General features: G+C 45.0%; 1 protein-coding gene across 1 annotated transcript in view; it reads right to left on the bottom strand.

Annotated features, from left to right (window-relative positions):
* The window catches only part of Camta1 (calmodulin binding transcription activator 1), a 764,822-nt gene that overhangs the window by 28,472 nt on the left and 715,471 nt on the right, over positions 1 to 20,879 (bottom strand). Inside the window, exons 12-13 of the mRNA XM_027947479.3 lie at positions 3,274 to 3,425; positions 248 to 444 (exon numbers count right to left, since the gene is read on the bottom strand). Coding sequence (XP_027803280.2) covers positions 248 to 444; positions 3,274 to 3,425 — 349 coding nt within the window. The remainder of the gene's footprint in view (positions 1 to 247; positions 445 to 3,273; positions 3,426 to 20,879) is intronic.

Raw genomic sequence — 20,879 nt, 5'->3', positions numbered from 1 at the left:
GAGGCAGCTTGGATTCTCCATCTGGCTAGGAGCCCACAGGAAATATAAAATACAGCATTTAGTTAGTACCTCACCAGGGAATTCTTGGGCACAATTCATAACGTGTCTCGGAAACTGTCCTCCAAGAAAGCCTTTTGCTCCCAGCCTAGAAAGCTGAGTGGCACTGCTGTCTCCCCATTGGTGGAATCCCTCTAGCAGCTGTGTGCTGGTAGGTGAAGATGACTTGTCATTTGCACCCCAACCTTACCGCCACTTGATGAGGGTCTGGATCAGGGTGGCATAGCCTTGGGCAGCAGCCAGGTGCAAGAGGGTCATTCCACGGAAAGTCTTGGAATGGATCAGATGCTTGGACTTGGCCCAGCAGGCCCGGCTCATCATCTTCTCACACACAACAACCACACGACTCTCGAAGCAGCTCCCCAAGGTCCCCGTCCCAGAAGTACACTGTCATAGACAAGTACACATTACAAATGGAGGACCACAGCCACTTTACCATATCCAAATTTTGACACAGGAGAAGCAAATGCTTTGTGATTAGTAACTAGAAACGGAAAACAGACAAATAGAACAGGATGGGATAGAGAACAGAATGGGCAGCACGCCTCCAAAGTCAGAGCACTAGGTTAAGTTCCATCACTGGTAAAACCAGCATCTACCACAGCCAGGACTCCAACTCTGAACTCCATGCTGACCATCTTGGGGAAAATGTATGCTGCTAAAAAAAAAAAAAAAGAAAAGAAAAAGGCTCTAGCTTCCCTATAGTTCCTCCCTGACTTCTTCTGAAAGTCAAGTTACCTAGATGTGGGTGTTTTCCCCTAAATAAACACTTAAAAATATCTGATAACAATTTCTACTTTTTAAAAGAGCATCCTGGGACACAGCTACATCAATGTTCATAGCAGAACAATTCACAATAGCTAGACTGTGGAACCAACCCAGATGCCCTTCAATAGATGAATGGATAAAAAAATGTGGAATTTATACACAGTGGAATATTACTCAGCACTAAAAAATAACAAAATCATGGCATTTGCAGGGAAATGGATGGCATCAGAGCAGATTATGCTGAGTGAAGCTAGCCAATCCCTAAGGAGCAAGTGCCGAATGTCTTCTTTGATATAAGGGGGGCGACTCAAAACAGAGCAGGGAGGAAGAGCATGAGAAGAAGATAACCATTAAATAAAGATGAGAGATGCATGAGAATGGGAGAGAGAAGGGGAATCGCACTGAAGATGGAAGGAGACCCCCATTGTTATGCAAAATTACATATAAGATGGTGTGAGGAAGAAAAAAAGAGAGAGAGAGAGAAAAGTGTCATAGAGTGGGCAGAGAGAGGTGATGGGAGGGGAAGGGAGGGGAGGGGGAATAGGAAGGGTAGCAGAATACAATAGACACTAATATGGCTGTATGTATAAATGTGGCTGTAAAACCAATGTGATACTGCAATCTGTAACATGGAAAAAAAATTCATACCCCACTTGAATCAAATGTATGATATGTCAAGATCATTGTAATGTTTTGAGCAACTAATAAGAAAAATAAAATAAAAGAGCATTGTGGAAAAGCATGAGAGGTCCTGGAGTTTAAGTGTTGTTAGAAACAATAAAGGCACACAAGGAGGAGAAATGCACTGAAGTGAACCACGTGGCCTTCTTCCCAGGAATCAGTTGTAAAGGAAGAAAAACAAAACCAACGTCAGTAACCTCAACAGCTCATCTGAGTCCCTGTGGCAGTGGTTTTATGTTTAACACTCTCCCAAATAAATGGCACTTTCAGCCTCATTTGCAACTCTTGTGTTATTTTTAAAGTATTTTTTTCTGGCAATGAACTCCATAGAATCCAATTAGTACAGAGATACTGTTGTTCAACATTGCTCTTTATTTTTAAATGTGCAAAAAAATGCCTCCAAAAATAAAAAGGCAAATGCTGCATGCAATGTCATCCTCGTCAGAGCTGTGAAGACGTCCCGAAGGAGTACCCTGGGCAATCCCAACACTGTCACTTGACCATGCTGAAGAAGGCCAGGCAGAGCGGCTCTGCATACACTACTCTCTCACACCCAAAATGCCGAATCACCAGCCAATGAAGGAAGAGCAAGGATTTTCTTAAATTAAACAAAAACAGCTCTGTCTCTATCATAGACGGCAAAAATATCATTGATACCAATGCAAGCTGATGACAGTATTCAACGGCAGTTAACATGAGGTCAGGTTACAGGCCAGCAGCTGAATGCATGGGCTTTAAAATACGATATGCCATCCCCTTTATGCATCCTGTGTGGGTGAAAGGAAAAGGTTCTATGGGAAATTCTCATTTCAGCCATGAAGTACCTTAAACAACAATTGCTTTCTTTATAACACTTAGTAATTCAGGGAAAAAGGAGCTATCTTGGCCTTCACAAGAGTTTACAATGTGCCAAGACTCTTCTTTCCACTTTTTGTGAAGACAGAGGAGAAATTAGAAGAAAATTTAAGAGAAGAGTTTTGGGTATGGAATACTATGCTTTTCTTTCATCTGTTATTAAAAATATCACAAATACTTGATATTCATAAGGAGTGGAAAATATTCACTTAAAAGTGAGAATTCTGCAAAAGAAATCCTCATTCATCTTGAAGAGCAAGAAGGGGGGTTATTTGAGGTCTTCAGGCAGCAACTGAATAGTGAAGGGAAGAAACACTACCAGGGCTTTTAACTTCGTCATGAGGTCTCTTGGGAAAGTTTCTGCCTAGGAGACGTCCCAGAACTTAAGTTCCTAAGTGACTCATATACAAAGCTTCAAGACCAAGAGAACCAAACCAATATTTGGTAATCTCCCTGCACTTGGTACGTTCCCCATGCAACTGCAGAAAAGATGACGTGAAAGACACTCTCACGTACAATGTTACTGCACGCTGAATGATGATTCCAGAGAATGTCCTGGGCCCTTTCCATATGGTCTTCTTGAGGCTTATGAATTACTGAATTATCTTTTAGGCTCATCTTTAAGACAGAGACTGATTCTGAGCCCAAGCAGATCAGAGTCACCAACCAGCCTCCTTCTGAACTGATGCCCTTAATCCTGCTGCCAGAGGCCAGCAGTGAATTCTGAGACCAGTAAAAACAATCTGAAGATTAGGGAGGAAGCAAGTGAGAAGCCCCTCAGCTCTAAGGCTACCTTCATAACACTCAGGAGTTCAGTACCAGAATGCCATCTGTGCAGGGGAGGGGCCCGGGATTGGCTCCCATGTCAACAAGACACTAACCGAGTGGGAGACGGACAGCACAGGTTCCTACCTGAGCTGGACTCCCTGCAGTCCCGCTCCCGTTGCCACCTCCACTGCTGCCTCCTCCGCTGGCCTGTTTGTGCTGCTGGGAGCCCGTCATCTCCGCCATCCTCCTTTCCATCTGCTCCAGTCGCTCCAGGATGGACATCCTGAACTGGTTATCTAGGACAGGACAGGAGGAGGAGTGAGGTTGTGTTCTGGAAGAAAAGCACTTGACCCATGGTCTGTGCCAGCTTGCAGGACTGGCATCCAAAAGGCCATCAGTAACTCTTCCAATCAGGGATCACTGTTCAGGCCAGGTCCCCAGTACAGAGATGACCCCAACCGAAGACTGACATCTATGGCAGGCTGAAGTTCTCAGCCAAAAGCACAAAAAATCCCTTTGTGTCAAAGATCCTGCTTTTGGTTTCCTGTCACTCCATCTCTGTCAAATTCCCAACAACTACCTTGAAGAGATTTGGGAGCCTGCCCTGGGGTGAACACGCCAAGTGACTATCATTTAACGAGCACTAGTGGAGAAGTGGTGGTGCAGGAGAGGAGGAGCTATCGATACCAGAAAACAGTACTATCTGCCTTGTCCAAGCAATGAGTTTTTACAACAAACTAAAAAAACGTTTCCCGAGCCAGGCTATAGCTTTTACGCTACATTAGAGAGATTCACTACCTAAGATTCTTACATGTTTCTTTTAACACGTATTTCTGTCAAACACACACAAGTACTTCACCTCCACTTGAGAAAAACGAAGCCGTCACTGTTGGAGATAGGACTACAACTCAAGAGATGAGCTGAGGTTCCATGCCATGAGCCAAGACCAGAACACACGCACCTGCACCTTCACACATCTTCGCCCATGTGCTCATGCACACACAAGCACACATCCACCTTGTCAGTGAACAGACCGAGGCGGCCACCTCCTGCTCTGATAGGCAGACTGGGAAAAGCAGGGAAGCAGGAAGATGCGATAAAGAGCAACAGGTGGGGGCAGAACTTCAGTCAGTCAGGAAAGTAACACTGGAGTGGACCAGAAGTGGGACAAATGCAAAGGCCCTGAGGTACGTCACTAGAGGACCAGGGTGTCTGGTGGCTGACCACAATGACAGGGAGAGCACAGGGTTGGAGAAGTGGGCACGAACTAAACAGGGCACAGCTGCCCAGAACCCTGGCTCTGCCTTATGATAACTGCACAACTCAAACAAAACTTCTGGTGCCTCAGCTTCCTCCGCTCTGGAAAGGGCCAGCAGAGAATTGCTTGAGAACTGCGTGGGTTACGGGCACACGTGCTCAGAGCACACTACCTCCCAGGCTCAGCGGGCTAGCCACCATCATCTTCAGCAACTGAAGAGCTGTGATGACAGCTTCTCAAACTGCTACTGGCACAGCGACTTTCAAGACCTGCCCTCTGAGTGAAGGAAGGAGCCACCTGGGTCAGTTTCCTCACCATCCAGGCCACAGACACCAAGACCAGGGGGCAAAGTGACCACTGCATGTGAATGAGAAGGAAGGGCAGGGCCACCCCTTGCAGGAGCCTCTTGCAGCCCTCCCTTGCTTTGCCCTCAGGGGCTCAGACTCTAAACCATCACCTGAGGTAAGTGAGGCCTGAGAGGGTAGCTCATCTGTGTGTCTCTAGGACCCAGTATAACCTTCACATGACAACAGGAATGAAGAGTTTTTAAGAGGGAAGGGGCACAGGCACTTTGTCCCACCTAGGGGACAAAGGCACTCTCTTTCCAGGAGGCTCAGCTAGGTAAACACATAGGAAATACCCTTTCTGTAGGCAATTCCCAGCACTGACTTAACAGCAAATCAATTTTATATCACAAGCCACACAAACAAGGTACTGTTTTCAAGAATCCTTATTTCTCCAGGAACAATACTGAAAGCAAAATCCTCTTTTAAAGTCAAAATAACATCTTTGTTCCAATTTCACACACAATGTTAAATACAGGCAAACAGCATGTTAACAACTTGGAATAAATTTTTCCTGTGATCATCTGCCTGTGACCATTTTCACCCTGTGACTGTTGTAGGGACAGACAAGGCCAGGCACCGAAGACAGCAGGAAACAGTTTTATTTGGCTGCAGCCAGGTTCAGAGGGCACAGCTTCTGCTGTAATCAATCAATCCCCTGAACCCCAAATTCATGGGTTCAGGTAGTTTCAGAATTTTATACCCAGCATGTAAGAGGAGGGGCTCAGAAGTTCAGAGTCTGCAGAAGTTCACATAAAAGCAGCTTTTTCTTTCACTGTTCTGGGCAAGTTAACCCTTCAAGGACAACACCTGAGAAGGGGAGAGCGGCTTCTCCCCTTTCTTTCCTTACCAGGGAGCCCAGTTGGTAACTTCTCTTATCTTAGAAATATAGTCATCTCTGTGAAGCCCCTGCTCAAGGCCAGAGGCTTATTTACACATTTCTACAAATTACTATACTAGATACATTTGTGAAAGCCTAGTGAGGGGCTGTCCAGCACCTGGAATGGTGATTTCTTCCCGGCCAATGGCCAAGTAAAACTGGGCAATATGAAAATAGGGAATTTATCTACATTGAACTCTTTTGTAGAGACTCTTGCTGACAGTCCTAAAATCAGTCATGGTGAAGCTTTCTGGAGAAGCCCAGTTAAGACTTTTTTGTGGAGGAGGGGGTGCCCCTACACGGCCACTAGTGGAAAACACCAGGAATCCGAAAACCTCACAGGAGAAGCCTTCTTCGCCGAAAGCCAGCTGAACACTGAAAACTCACTCCTCAGCTAGAGCTCAATTCAAAGCAGTGTGACGGTCCCCTTCATGCAGCCCAGGTGAACTCTCTAGCTTATTCAGAGTGACGTCAGACCTCCATTCAGAGGGGACCGAGAAACCTCTGTCAGGCAGAAACAGCCTGGACTAACTCTGCGTCTCAACAGCCACCAACCGGCTGCGTCTCCTGCAAGCCTGAGATCTTGTAGCTACTCCACAGCTCCTGGTGCCTACTGCTCATTTCAGAGCACAGTGAAGCAGAGCGGCCATGGCAGGCCCAGGGTGGAAGGCTCTCTCCAGCTGCCTCCCCCATGCAGGCGGCTTTGTTTGGGCAGAGCTGCAGTGCACTGTGAGTGGTCCCTCCATTCTCCCACTGGGCAGACACTGAAGAAATAAGCCCCCAACGTTACCCAGCCAGGCCGGCACCGCATCACCAGGTGAAGACACTCCAGTAGTCACAAAAATAGCTCCAGGACTGCCACAAAGTTCACTGGCCTTCCTTCCCAGCTGCACCCCCTAATGCTATGCAGGCAGCACCTCACACAGTAAGCGCCTTTGAGCAGCACTTGATGCTCAAAAGCAATTATGTGCCTCTCAACAAAACTGTCATCAGCATAACAGCATCTCTGAGCCTCAATTCCAAAAGCAGAAGGGAGTGATAATTACAATAAGACGCTGATCTCAGAGGGAAGTGACTGAGCCAACACCCCTGAGAGTGCAGGCCTCTTCTCTGTGCTGACTGAGAACCAGAGACTCTGACACACCTCCCTCCTCTGAGTGCGGCCTGGCTGGGCTCATCAGTTCGATGGAAAGAAAAGGGTATGTACTCTGAAGCACGCAGGGTGTGATTTGGGCTGAAGAAATGATGACTTAGAAGCAAAATTTCTAAAAAGTCTGATTATACAATAGAGTAAAAAAAAAAAAAAAAGCACTTTTTCAAGATTTACTTAAGCACAAATATTTATTGAACACCTATGTGCAAGGCACTGGGGAGCATCCACTAGTGAAAATCCCTGCCCTCAGTTGCTAACAAATAATTCCTGCAACCTGGATGAATCTACATATTTAAACTCCTATGTGGGGCAGAGGAAATGATGTATAGATATAAGGGGACTGATTAATTTGGCTCCAATTCTCACCCATGATGCCGCAAACAAAGCCAATTTTGAGAGAGGCCACTGACTCTTCCACCATGAGAACCAGAAGTCACGTAATCAAAGGCCCCAAGAGACTCCAGAGGATCCAGCCAAGGAGGTCAGTGGTCCGATCTCTACCTTCCACCCAACAGTCCTGAGAGTCCTGTTCGTATTTCCATGGTAGGAAATAAGAATGAGTCACCCCTCTGCCACAGAAAACACTGTTTGCCTCCACACCAGACCTCAGGGAAGAGCTGTATGGGTCTCCTCCTAGTGGCACATGTGACATCCTACCGAATGTGTGCAGATGACAGACAAGTTGTCCAGAGATGGACACCAATCACCTTGAGTATCTTGCCCAAGAAAACAGAAATGCAAGTGCTATGTTTACACTAGGTGCTCTGGCGAGAGGGCAACAGGAGGAGCCGCCTGGCGAGAGCTCTGTGGGTGTGATCCATTCCTTGTTGGGTACGACTCTATGCTTCCGTCGGAGCAGCTGGTTCTTGGATCAGGCTTGAACAAGTACTTGGGCTCAGGAGAGAGGAGTCATTGCTTTCACTCAGGAAACAGGTTGGGGTCTTGGGGCAGTGGTTCTTAAAACGTGGACATGGCCAGCAGCAGCAGCAGCCCCTGCAACCACTCTGCTCTATGCTACCATTCCTGCTGTACCTTATGTCTTTGTGTTTTTCCTTTACTTATCTGACTGATCTTTGTCCCTGCATTTCTGTATTTACCTGCTTGGCTTCAGGGAATGGGAAGGATTCCTTCAACCACCACACAATTGTTCCTCCACTGCCTTCAAGATGCACGTACCAATGCCCAAGGCAAAAAGTAAAGAATTCTGTTGGCTTGGTGGCAACTGGCTCATGATTCATTCTGCATCCTTTTTGTGGAAGCACCATTTCTAGACTAGGCAACAATGACACAGTGGACAACCACAGGAGCCACGGTAAGTTACTCAGTGTAACCCATTGGGCCAGGGAGGGGAACTAAGCTTGAGTCATGGATAGGGACATCTACATATGCTATTCGGAGTTCTCCTGAAAGGAGATTTGTCCTTCTCCATTTAATCACTTACATCAGAATGAATTCATATATTTTCATGACACTCCGGGTCACAGTGTCTCTGATTCCAATACAGCATTGCAATACTTAGCCTTCTGGTAACATTTCAAACATAGAAAAATGAGGATGAAAAGCAATAGCATGTTACCTAGACACAATAAGCCAATTTAATTAAAAAATAAATAAATAAACACCCCCCCCCCCAAAAAAAAACAAATCTTTTGGATGCACTAAACTACAGAAAAAGAAAACTGTCAGCCTAATTTCTGACTCTCAAAGGCAGATACAGAGTACAGCAGCATATCCAACTACAGTTATACCCCAGTTCTTGTGGTTTTCAATGACATAAGAAAAAATAAAGAAAACATTTATAACCCAGATGGCATTGAGCATTACAAAGATCAAGAGGAAGGTGAAGAGACAGTGCCCAACCACCCACTGGCCTAAGAGTCAACAAGTGGTTCACTGGGCATTCACAGGTATTTCTGACTCTTGAAGGGATGCATTTTAAAATGTGCCAAATTAACATTCCCTTACATGTTCAAAATTCCTTAGTACCATCAAAGTTTTAAAAGACAGAAAAATTTCAGGAAATCAGACACCCACAGTATGTTCTAAGTTTAGAAAGGTGGAGCTTACTGCTGTAAATGTGGAGAATCCCAAGTGTTTGGGCATCTGTTTTGAGTAAGAAGTGTCTACGCCAAGAAATGGGCCACAAGCCAGACTTCCCAGGCACTCGGCACCCAGCAGCACCGCCTGCTTCCTCTAGGTTTTGAACATTCACTTTAAATCTTGGAGGCTGTTCATTTTCATGGCTGTATTGGGTAATGCTGTATGAGGTGGTGCCTGACATTATATCAGATAATTTAGTTTAAAAAATTAAATCCCTTTCTTTGGACCTATAAAATAAACTTAAAACTGGTGTGGTATGGCATGCTCTTTAGCTACTATCCATTTTCAGGGTTCTCTCTTTTCAGAATTCCTGTTCTCCAAACCCACCGGGAATTTTCCATGCCTTTGGATCTTACCAACCTTTCCCCATGTCCACCTGGTTAGCTTCTTATCCTTTAGAGTGTGGCTCAAACACCACTTCAATAGTATTATTAATAGCAGCTGAGCTGCCACTGAGCATCTGTGTAAACATTCACTCTGTGTATTTTTTCTGATATTCAAAATAACTAAGATTTTCCTCCTCATTTCACAGAGGAAAAAGTTGAGGCTCAGAAAATCTGTTACACACTCAAGGTCACTCAGCTTGTAAGTACAGGGCAGAGCCAGAGACAGCTGAATTCCAAGCTGATGTTCTTTCCATGATGGGCAATTATCCTGCTATGTCTTGCACTCTGTTCTCACAGTGCTTAGCAAAGAAATGTATGGTTATGTCCTCTGTGTCACCCCCCCCACACACACTCAACACCAGACAGTGGACACTTTGAAAGCAGGGCCCTTGGCTTGTGTCCCTGGCATGTGTGGATGGAATGTTGCTTTCTAACTTACACATGTGGAAGCCTATTTATCACACAGACTCTGCAATCTCCATTGTGCACAGTGTACAGCTAACTTGCCCACCAATCAGTAGGTTATCACTTGTTCCGTGTGGGGGAGAGTGGCAGAAATGATCAAGACACAATAGAGATGGCTTGGAAAACAGGTGAGAAAATGCTTGAGTTTACTTGGCTGGCTGTCATTGAACTTCAGCTTAGGTAAGGAAATTACGTAACTAAGGTGTTTTGGCTTATCTTCTGGCAGCAAAGCTGGAATATCTGACATCTTCACAGGCAAACCTGAATTTCCCAGCAATGTCACTTCCCTTCAGCCACTGAGCTGCACCTGAAAAATACAGATCCCTAGCTTTTAGGTACTCCCCCTGTTCACTGGCAAAATGGGATGTTCAGAATATAAATGACTGGCAGCACATTTTAGTGAAAGGAGCATATATAATTAGTTACAGAAGTTTTTAACAAGTCTGACAGGTTAAGTTGTTGTACAAACATGAAATTTCAATTGTGCTAAACAAAAGACACAGTCTCTAGAACAGCCTCAGAAGGCCTGCATGGACCTCAGAGCCAGCAACCAGTAATGCACAGTATTCTTCAAACAAGCCCCTGTCGTATGACTGTGTGAGCTGAGCCACCACAGGTCCTATTGCCAGAGTAGAAGAGAAAGTTGAGCCTTGGCAGGTAAATGAATGAAGGAGCAATCGTCAAATACCATCTGCTATTTTAAAACGCGTTATTTGTAGCTCAAGTGCACATGTGCCTCCTGTTGCTATTTGGCCTGGGAGCGAGAGGCCATCTCTCATGCCATTTACAGCCCTTGGCTGCACTGGCAGGAAGAGCTGATGAGGCAGGAGGAGGCCGGACTGGAGCTATTCCTGTAGAGAACTGTAATTGCTGTTTAGGACGTCTCCTAAATTTTTTAGGAAGCTCAGAAAGACAAGGAAAATGAAGTCACTTAATTCCTTCCCAGAATAAATGGGTCCACTAGAGCCCATTAAGCTGCTGCTCCCCTGCAAGCCCTTTAAGATGTCCAAGTGCAGAGGAAAGGGTAAGGGCTAGCCGGAGACGAGGCACAGGCTGTACCACTCTGATTTTCCACAGCAAGGGCTAAATTTAGCCTCAGGAAAAACTGCCATACTCCACTTTCTAAAAACTCTCCAACTCCAAGTACCAAAACACTGAAAATGAAAAGTAGCCATCCTTCTCAGACTTCTTCATTTGTAAGAATTTGGACTCATTTTTCTTCTCCTGGGTCTTTGTTTTACACTATTCTTAAACTCAGAGCCTTAGACCTGTCTGGAAGAATCACTTAGAATGCAACTCTTAATGACCGAATAACAGCACTTTGCAGACAAAATGTTTCAAGGACAGCAAAGCATCTCACAATGACTTTTCATGTGAAACCTTTTAGTACCAGTTAGAGGTATATGAGGGCAAAATGCTGAGACCTATTCTCCAAGGACACAAGGCTTAGTGGGATGTCCAAGAAGCCCGGCCACTGAGAGACAGCAGTAAGTGCGCAAGAACACCCCGGATTATGCCGGAGCCAGTGTTGCTGTCAATGCAGGAACAAATCCAACAGGAGCTAAAGGCCGTCAAACAGCAGATGATTAACAGGGGTACAAAAGAGGCCAGGAACTCCAGGGCAGAGCTTGCACCCACCTTTATACAGTTTATCAAAAAACAAAAAATTGCCAGTCTGCTAACTTCAAAAAGCAACCAATTTGGAGGATAGCGTCCTAAATAGTTTCAGTGTATCTAAAAAATAAGACATATTAGAGTGGCTCAAGCAGTAACATGCTTGCCTGGCATGCGCGGGGCGCTGGGTTCGATCCTCAGCACCACATAAAATAAAGATGTTGTGTCCGCCGAAAACTGAAAAATGAATATTAAAAAACTCTCTCTCTTTAAAAAAAAAATGAACGGAGACATTCTAAAGTAAGTGAAATGGCTGCAAAAAGAATGGGAACACATACTACCACCAAGACACAGATGAACAATCTGGCCTGGACATGGAGATGTAAAGGTGCAAGGAAATTGAAATGATTGTACAAAGGAAAACGGACAGCAAGAGGCCTGATGCTTAGGAATGGAAAACATTTGAGATGAGGAAACACACAGGCGTTGTCAGGAGGCGTGCATGTATTAACTAAGCACCAGGCTCTGCTGTGGTGCCCACCGCTATCAAAAGTCACTTAGATTTGTTAGGGATAATATGGAGAATGAGGGCCAGAACAGAGGCATTCCACACAGATGTTTACTGACACCTGCCACCAGAGCTGGCATTCCAGGGAGTCAACAACCAAGACACTCAAGTTGTATTAGCCACAGGGCTCCAAAAATCAAAGGTAGAAGCCCTTACTTGAAGAACTGAAGTCTTGCACACACGAACAAAGAGAACTCGTTGCCTTGGAGGCCGGTGGTTCTGTCCATCTTGGTCACCGCTAAACTCCTGATACCTAGCAGGACACCTGTCACATCGCAGGGCCTCAAGAAATATCTGGTGAATAAGAGTGAATTTCGTCCACTTGAAATACAAGACGTGAGCTTCCACAGCGACAAGGTAAAGGACACCATGTGGAACAAAGTATTTATTTCCATTAGTCATTTCTGGGATATTCTTTTTTTCTAGTCAATTTATTAAACGTAGTTTCTTCTTTTCTCACCCAGCCACCCTTTACCCCATCCTCCAAACACACACCAAGAACTAGGCACTTGAAAACCAACCGACCAACCACCCACCCGCCCCACCACTCACCCGCCTGAGGCAGCAGAGACAACACTTTAACCTGATGGTCTTTACCTTGTGGTGCTCCACAAGGTCAGGGTGGGGACAATGGGGTGGGTAGGCCAGGGTGGAGACTGAAACCTCAGTAAAACAGAAAACTGCCAGGAAGATGTGTAACCCGGTACCTGAGACAAGTAGTGACATGATCCCAGCTGCTTCTAGCTAACACTTCTACTCATTCGAGATCTGTCCGTTCTGAGTTCCTGGTGGTTTTCAATGCCTGACTGAGAAACCACGATCTCAGGATGATGGTTGGAAAAGTCCTCTAATGGTTTCAGACCTGTTCTCCACTTGCTGTTCAGGTCTGGGCTGGCGAGGCTCTGCATCAGAGCTAACTGTGGGGTGCCATCTGCACAGACGTTCTCAGCCATCTTGCAAACGCTGAGTGTTAAATTCCAAGATTTTCCAAAAATGTCTGTTTTTCGTAAACAGTGGATTCTGCATAGACATAATTCTATTCCACAATGCAAAGCATAATAAACTATTTTTCCCATAATGCTATAAAATTTTGTAAAATCCAGAATATAGATAAAATTCTAACGTAACAGATGGAAATGCATATATTTTAAAAGGAACAGCTATATTTCCTAAAATATATAAATAAGTCCTAATATATAACATGATTTGAAAATATTATTTCATAATTCACTGCAAGCCTTTCTGATATAGAATAAATATTTTTAAAATTCTAAAACACATCAAGGAGACATCCCAAATCTGCAGGGTACTCACTTCCACACTGTGAGCCTGGGAGGAGTAACTTAAGTATCACAGGTCCTGTTAGCCCTCGACCCCTAGACCAGTGTGGTCTTCCAATGCAAATTCCAAAGCAGGGAGGTTTGAACAAATGTATTACTGAGGCCTAATCCTTCGGATAGGGTAGAAAAACGAAAAACACAAGTGTTTTGCACTCAAGTGGGATGCACCTTGACTTCATGCAGCTGTGGGAGCTGTTCTGTCCTGCTCTCCTAGTGGCAGGCCTTTCAGGGTGGGCCTCCTGAGTCATTTACTCAGGGTACGGTGGGTCTACAGGTTTAGGGAGCATTTATATCATGAATCAAAAGGTTAATAACAGGTTCAGTGGGCGCTGTCCTCTCTTTGCCCATCCTGGTCTCCTTCATTCACCCTTCCTCCCTGTTTCCTACTTTTCCTCCAGTTCTCAATCCAGTTCCCCTAAACCTCTTTATTTCACCTCCCTGCTCTTGCTTAACTAGAAACAAGCCTGGATCCAGACATGCCTGTTTCAGGTGTCTAAAAAATATAGAAGTGTGCTGTGAGTCGACATCCTTGCAATAAAGGCAGTGCTGAGTTCCAGAGGACTATTCCTGCTTGGGATTAAAGAACACCAAAGCACCACTGCAGACGAGCAATCCATCAGATATTCCATGTGGCTCAGCTTCCGCACCCTCTGACACCGTGGCTTAAGTCAAGGGTAAATCAGACTATTCAGAGGAATGCAGGTCTACTGTCAACTTTTTATTGAACAGTACTCTGGTGAACCTGGTTCTTAAATGCAGATGATTTGAATGTTTTAAAGTCCCTTGAAGGAAAGCTTCCCATATTTAGCTGGCTTTAAGTTGTTTATCACTGAGTAATTCAAGTGGCTTCTCTTCTGCAGGTCAGTGGCCCTTAACTTTAAGCCTCTTACTGCAATAAAACAATGTGATGATTGGTAATGTTTCTGGCGTTTTGTCCTGCATAGGTGATTTCTTTCCACATCCTTGGTGGAAAGAGAATAATTGCCAGATTTTTAATCTATTCAACAACAAATGAATGGTTGGCCCTGTTTACGATTTGGCTTCTTCCCTGTACACCACCTGAGACTGCCCACTGAGCAATTTCCGTGGGCAGACACAGGGAAAAAAAGGACCTCCTCCTAGAAAAGAACCCAGAGTGATTTACTCATCCTATCTGTGCATAGGCTCATTGACAGTGATAAAAACTATAAATCCTTTCCTAGAATACCACACACGTCGTACAAAATCGTGCATTCAATTTTAGGGGACTCACGGACTCATGGATCCCAGGCTCAGAATGATTTTGTGGGGACTGGTCTGTGAAGAGTTTCCCCAACAGCACTCTATAGAACACTGTCTGTGAGACGTTGATCAGTAGATGATGAGAACAAAATGCTGTGTCAAAGATGTTCTGGAAGCACTAGGTTAAATGCAACTAAATGTATTACATTTCATTTCCATGACTTTCCTGAACCTAATATACTCATGTACACTACAAACAGAGAGCAGGGAGGGTGCCTCCTGAACTCACCTGGACCTTGTGTAGTATGGGAGACTCACAAGCATTTCCTGTAAATGATGTTCACACAGGAGTCTGCAACTGAAGTCAGCTTAAGTCTCTGATTTGGGAAATTCTTGGTCCACACTATTCCTCATCTTCTTTACCCACCAGGCTAAGCTCAGGAGCCACTCCAGCCCACCAAAGGCCTCAATAAAGTCATATAGATGAATGGTAAGTGTCACCCAATGCTCTGGTTGGAATACAGTCTGTCAACTCCAAAACTCATGCTGAAATGTAATCTCCATCATGGATTCTGAGAGGTGGCACCAGGTGGGAACCTGGAGAGGTGACTAGGCTTCTGCCCTCCTGAATGGCTGACCCACTCATGGGATTAGTGGACTTTCTGCTGTAAAAGCAGGTATGGATGGCTAGGTCTTTGGAGGACTTCTCAGTCCCTGCTGTGTGACACCCTAAGATGCCAAGCAAGACCATCACCAGACGTTGCTTCTCAACCTTAAACTAGAAGGAAGGTTGCACCAAAATTAACCTTTTTTCTTTATAAGGAACCCAGTCTGCCATGTTAATAGCAACATAAAACGGACCAAGATACCCAGGGAGCAGTGTGGGAAACTCCTGGCCCCAACACTTCCTGTTACCTGGCAATGTTTTAGAAGCCCCAACTAAGACAGGGAGCTACTCTTGCTCTGTGCTCAGTTTAGGTGGTACTGACTTCAGTTCTTGGCTCCAGGAGTCAGTGTACCAGTTTGTCGTTGCTAACGAGAATATACCTCCCCTTACTCAAGTGGCTGGGCATATAACTCAAGCCAGGCCAATAAGAGAGCATTTCCTGGAACCACTGGGACAGAAGAGCTGTCTTCCTGGAGACATTTGCTAAACTGGCAGAACGTAAGCCTGAAATTTTAGGCAGGCCACCTTGCTGTCACTTTGGTAACATTTGCCTGAGAATAAAATCTACAGAGATGACAGCCAAGAGAGGGTGAGATTCCTGAAGACACCACTTGAGCACCTAGAACCAACTGTACCTGAAGAAAACTCTGAATCTGGACTTCATAAGAGTCATAAATTCTCTTTGGTATTAAAAGTCAATTTGAGTTGTAATTTTGTCACTTGCAGCTGAAAGGAAGCTGTCAAGTCAGTCTTTTAACAGACATGTAGATCTTTTTGCTAAATAACTAGAACTGTTCCACTTCTACTTACAAATACAGAAAAAAAAATGTTATTCCCTACCATTAAATATACTTAGTAGCAGAAACTAAATGTCATTAGGACTTCTCCAGAAAACATGGGGTAAATTATGGCAGAAACAAGCTGCCATTCTTATTTGAAACCTGATCCAATGTTGATTACTCAAAGAAATCAGAAAGACAACAAAGGTATGCTGAGCCCCCGCCTAGCTGGAGACCATCTGTGCTGTTGAATCACATACACACAGAAGTATCCTCACTGTTTCAGGCTTTGGGTCCCTGCCAAATGCAATGTCATAACAATGACAATTCCCACAGAAGAGAATCACTATGGAACACTGGAACTAAAAGAGTATTTAAGAATCACCCACTCCTATGGCTTTCAACATTTTTAGACTGTGGCCCACTCACTGTAAGGAAAAGAACTCCATAGAAACACACACACACACACACACACACACTTCTGAAACAAAAGCTTCCCAAATATCTACCCTTACCATGTGCGATGCACTCTGATTTTAAAAACTGGTATTGACCCACTTGACTGATTTCCTGAGCTACCAGTAGATTTGAGAAACAGGTAAAGGATGAGATCCAGAGAAGTAAGGTAATTTCCTAAGATTTCTCATTTCGTTCAGTTAGTGGCCGACCTGAAACTTAAACCCAGGGACCGTCCCAGTGCAGAATATGGAGGAAAACAGCTGTAACCCATGCACATTCCTCGACAGCAGGCTCCCAGCAGGTCTTAAGAGGTCTGGGAAGATGATCCAGGTGTCTGACCTAAGCTATTTTACACTGGCACAGCGTCCAGGATTTTTAGGGCCACCTCAAGACCACAAAGTGAAAACTCAAACCTACAATAGGCCCTGAGCTGGCCTGAAGGGGCGATCACGTGAGGTGTATGTCCACATTAACAGGAAACAGGACCAACTGAACACAGGAAGGAGGATCAGGTTTGCCTTGGGCTTGAAGAAACAATCTTACTTCTAGCTTCTCGCTCTTTCCAACAAGTAGCACCATGCTTGCTGGGTAACCTGTCAGCTAACGTATCTGTGAAATCCCGGCTCCCTGATTCCACCATGTCGGGTGTGCTGGGGATATAGTTGAGACACAGCCCTGGCTGCCACCCCCAAGAGCCATGATCTGATCCAGGGGATGAGGGAAAAGGCTTCCTTAATCAGGAAGACTTGAGCTAGGCACACAGAATGAGAAGGAAGAATTTGACAGGGACGGTGGGGCACAATACATTCAAGGGCCTGAATGCAACAGAGGGCACACCCTGAGCATGTGGTAGGAGGCGCAAGAAAAGACAGACCTGGAAAGCAGTGACATCGGGAAGGTGACCGGGAGAAAAATGAGAGACTGCCTGGTTAATCCTGGTTAATCTTAGTGGTCGACTTGTACTAGTTTAAGACAAGGGGAAAATTAATTTCTTGATTTACCACCACATTCCCTATTACAAAAACATTACAGAAGTATATCATCAGCAATTTCACTTCTATAACCTTTACCCTGTTTAAACTCCTATACTTTATCTTCTTCAAATTACAATTTAATTATTATAATTTGCTTAACAATTTCTATACAGTAGGTGCTTAAAAATGTGCTGATTGATCTTGCCACAACATATGTCTAAGGCTACTGTCCTATTTTTAATGTATATAAGACAAGATAAAATTAGGCAAATGATAGGTACCATGATGCTTTCAAAACTAAAATTTCAGTTAGTACATGAAAGCAGCCTTACTGAAGCACCCAAAAAAAAAAAATCATACTGACAACCCACTCAATTTTTTTAAAAGCCTCTATTTGCGAGGTATCTCATCACGACTTTAAAGAGCCACCTGCTATATACTGCTGGACAGTGGACTTTGCTTCCTGATGGCAAAGGCACCTCCCGTCTGCCTGCTGTGTGTTAACCCAAATGGAGGCACCTGGGAAAACAGCAAAGAAAAGATGGTCAACTGACTTCGGCAATTCACTCAGGAAGAGGGTAAAGACTAACCTTGCAGAGCTTCATGATTATGAGCACAGTGTCCTCATGGTATGAGGTAATAACACCTGTTGTGTCACCTAGCAGGCTAATCAGCACTTCCTAAATGTAAAATGAGGCTAATTTTAACATGTGGTCCTTAATATATTCAACACATCTCATCTGGAATTTTCCCATCATCACTTAAAATTGACAGCTGTCAGACCTTACATGGGATATAAAAGTAACCACACACCACTTCTTCTACATTTGCCAGACAGCCTAGAACACAGCTTGGGGCAGACCACTAGAAGGTAAGATTTTACAAATGAATGTTCACTGACTTCACTGGTGTCTCCATTTCTCTTTCTGTACCTTCAGTTTCCTTTTCCCAATCCTCCTTTATTTTCATGTTTTTATTTTATTTTGCATCTCTGTATAATCCCTCTCAGAAAGCTCCCTTAAATCACTTTTTTGAACTCGAGGTATATGCCAATAAACCATGTCATTGGTGGCTGGTTATCAGAAGCTTTTTGACAAACAAATCCATAACTGAAATAAGCTTGTGGACATTAGGCTTCTTCACTATGACAAATGCCCAGTTGATATTTAATAATGAAGACCTGGCACCACTCAGAGTCTCCTTTTGAAGAGATCAATGGAATACAAATATTAAATCACTTTAAATCAGAGGAAGCAAAGCCCTTTAAACGTGAGACAACAGGGTGGGCACACAATGAACAGCGGGGACACAGCTCAGGCTGCATAAAGGGCTCCCAGAAAACCACTGCAAAAGAACTCATCTGAAGAACTGTGCAAAGTTTAATGAAATGGGTCTTTGATAAATTTCTGTGATTCCTAAAATTGTTGCTTATATAAATGTACTAACAATTTTTTCTAAATGTTTTTAAAAAGACAGCCTACAAGCACAATTCTGTAACTTCAGATGTTCATAAAATGATAATCAAAACATCAGAAAAATTACAATGGTTCCCAGAGGAAATTCTATATCCCCCCCGAATTTACATTTCCTGCATTGCCAAAGATTCTTTTGTCAAACCCTTGTGTCTCAGCTGTCATTAAGAGCCTCACGTCTTTCAGTAGGGAACCTTGCTATGTGAACCAGCTAACTTTACTATCTTTCTCATATGAAATAATCCACCTGTTACCCAGACCTGGAACAACCCAACCCAACTACCCTGAATACGCTGCCACAGGGACATCTCTTCTAGACAGCAGGGCCCAGGTCAGTCCTGAACAGAAGACTTAAGAAAAGCATCAAAGAATGTTTGTGAGCATATCACAAAAGCAAAAGAGAAGATAAAAATCCTAAAATCACACAATGTTGTTAACTCCTGCATTACTGTATTTCCTATCGGATTACCCAGATTGCAATTAATCAGGATAACCTAATGAGGATCCTTAGGAATTCACAGGTCTCTGCTTGTATCACTACTAACTAAATTTATTTGAGAAACACATATTCTGTAAATAAATAATATTTTCTAGAACAGTAAACGTTATTAATCCCTAAATCTAACAAAGAAAAAAAGGAACAAGCTTATTTGCTACCAACTAATTCTGATCTTCATTTATAACTACTTTCCTATAAACACACACCAGAAAAAACGTTCTGTGCTACTTAAAAACACTTCTCTTTATCATGTTCTTGAGCAGATTCTATAGGAAAAATCAATAAATGATTTCTTTAGTCAATAAGACAAAACTCCTTTGTCAACGAGACAGTTTACCAAAAGAGGGCAAAACTTGATGGTAGCACAGTTTTGAACTATCGGGGTGTGGTCTTACTGGCAGAAGAAATATAATGCATTCAACCACATACCTGAGGCGCTCCGTGGTTATCTGAGAGCCCTTCTCACGTTTACCCAGTAGGCTTTCCTGATTAGATATTTCAGGATAAGCAACAGAAATCATATCAAGTAACACTGGATAAAATAGAAAGTGGACTTTAAAACTGTCATTCCCTGAGGAGACAATTAAGAAGATAATGTACAAGAATATTATTCTTTCAGAAATTTGTTCTGATGCCCAAGTTGTAGAGAACTGGTTTTAGTATCTGCACTAATCAACAGAGACACCATCAGTGCCACCTCTAAGGTTGTGCCAATCGCAGAAGGTCCTAAAGTGCAAGCCGGCCATCTGCGTGGTGCACTGGTCCTGTCCTCTCCTGTCCCTGGACTGCAGGTGAGCCAAGCTTAGGAAGTTCTTCCAAACCTTTCCTCTCAACTTTCCCAACTGCATTCTGCGCAAGGAAGAACAAAGCGTCCCTGCGCTCCTGCGGGCTGTTCTCAACCACGGCCGTCCCCAGGCGCCTGGGCCCGCAAAGGGGCCAGCGGCTCAGCGCCCCGCTGTCCCCGTGGCGCTCCGCGCACGGGGGAGGCGGCGCGGGCGGGCGGCGCGGCGGGAGGGAGCGCTCACACCAAACGCCAGCGGCTGCAGTGGCCGCGGCAGGAGGGGCCCGCGCGCGCCCGCACACGACCACGCGCGCGCCTTCACACCGCTCCAGAAACACACCCGGCAGCCCGCCTCGCGTGCTCACGCGCGTCCCAAACACTCCGTCGCGCTCATCTCACGCCGCTCCACGCACACTGGCCCGAGCGCACTCCCTCCAGTAGCCACGCTCACGCCTTCGGAACCACGGCCCGGTCGGGGCACACACACGCTCCCGAGCACGCGTGTCTCACACGCGACCTCGAACCCTCACGCAAACGACTCCTCCCGCAGGCCCCCCTCCAGATCCACGCCCCCCAACCCACGGCCCCCGAGCACGCTCGCGCGAAGCACCCACCCCACTCGCGCCAGAAACGCGCGCGCCCCTCAGCCGCGCCTCCCACGCAGCTGCCTCCCGCTCGTAAACACGCTCGCAGGCCTCGCTCCCTCGCGCGCCAGAGTCACGCGTGGCCGCAGCCCGCTCCCTCACATAAACACGCGCCCCACCCCACCCCGCGAGCACGCGTGCTCCCC

Source organism: Marmota flaviventris, chromosome 10 (assembly GCF_047511675.1).
Source record: "Marmota flaviventris isolate mMarFla1 chromosome 10, mMarFla1.hap1, whole genome shotgun sequence".
Taxonomy (NCBI): Eukaryota; Metazoa; Chordata; class Mammalia; order Rodentia; family Sciuridae; genus Marmota; species Marmota flaviventris.
This window is presented reverse-complemented; position numbering and strand designations above follow the sequence as displayed.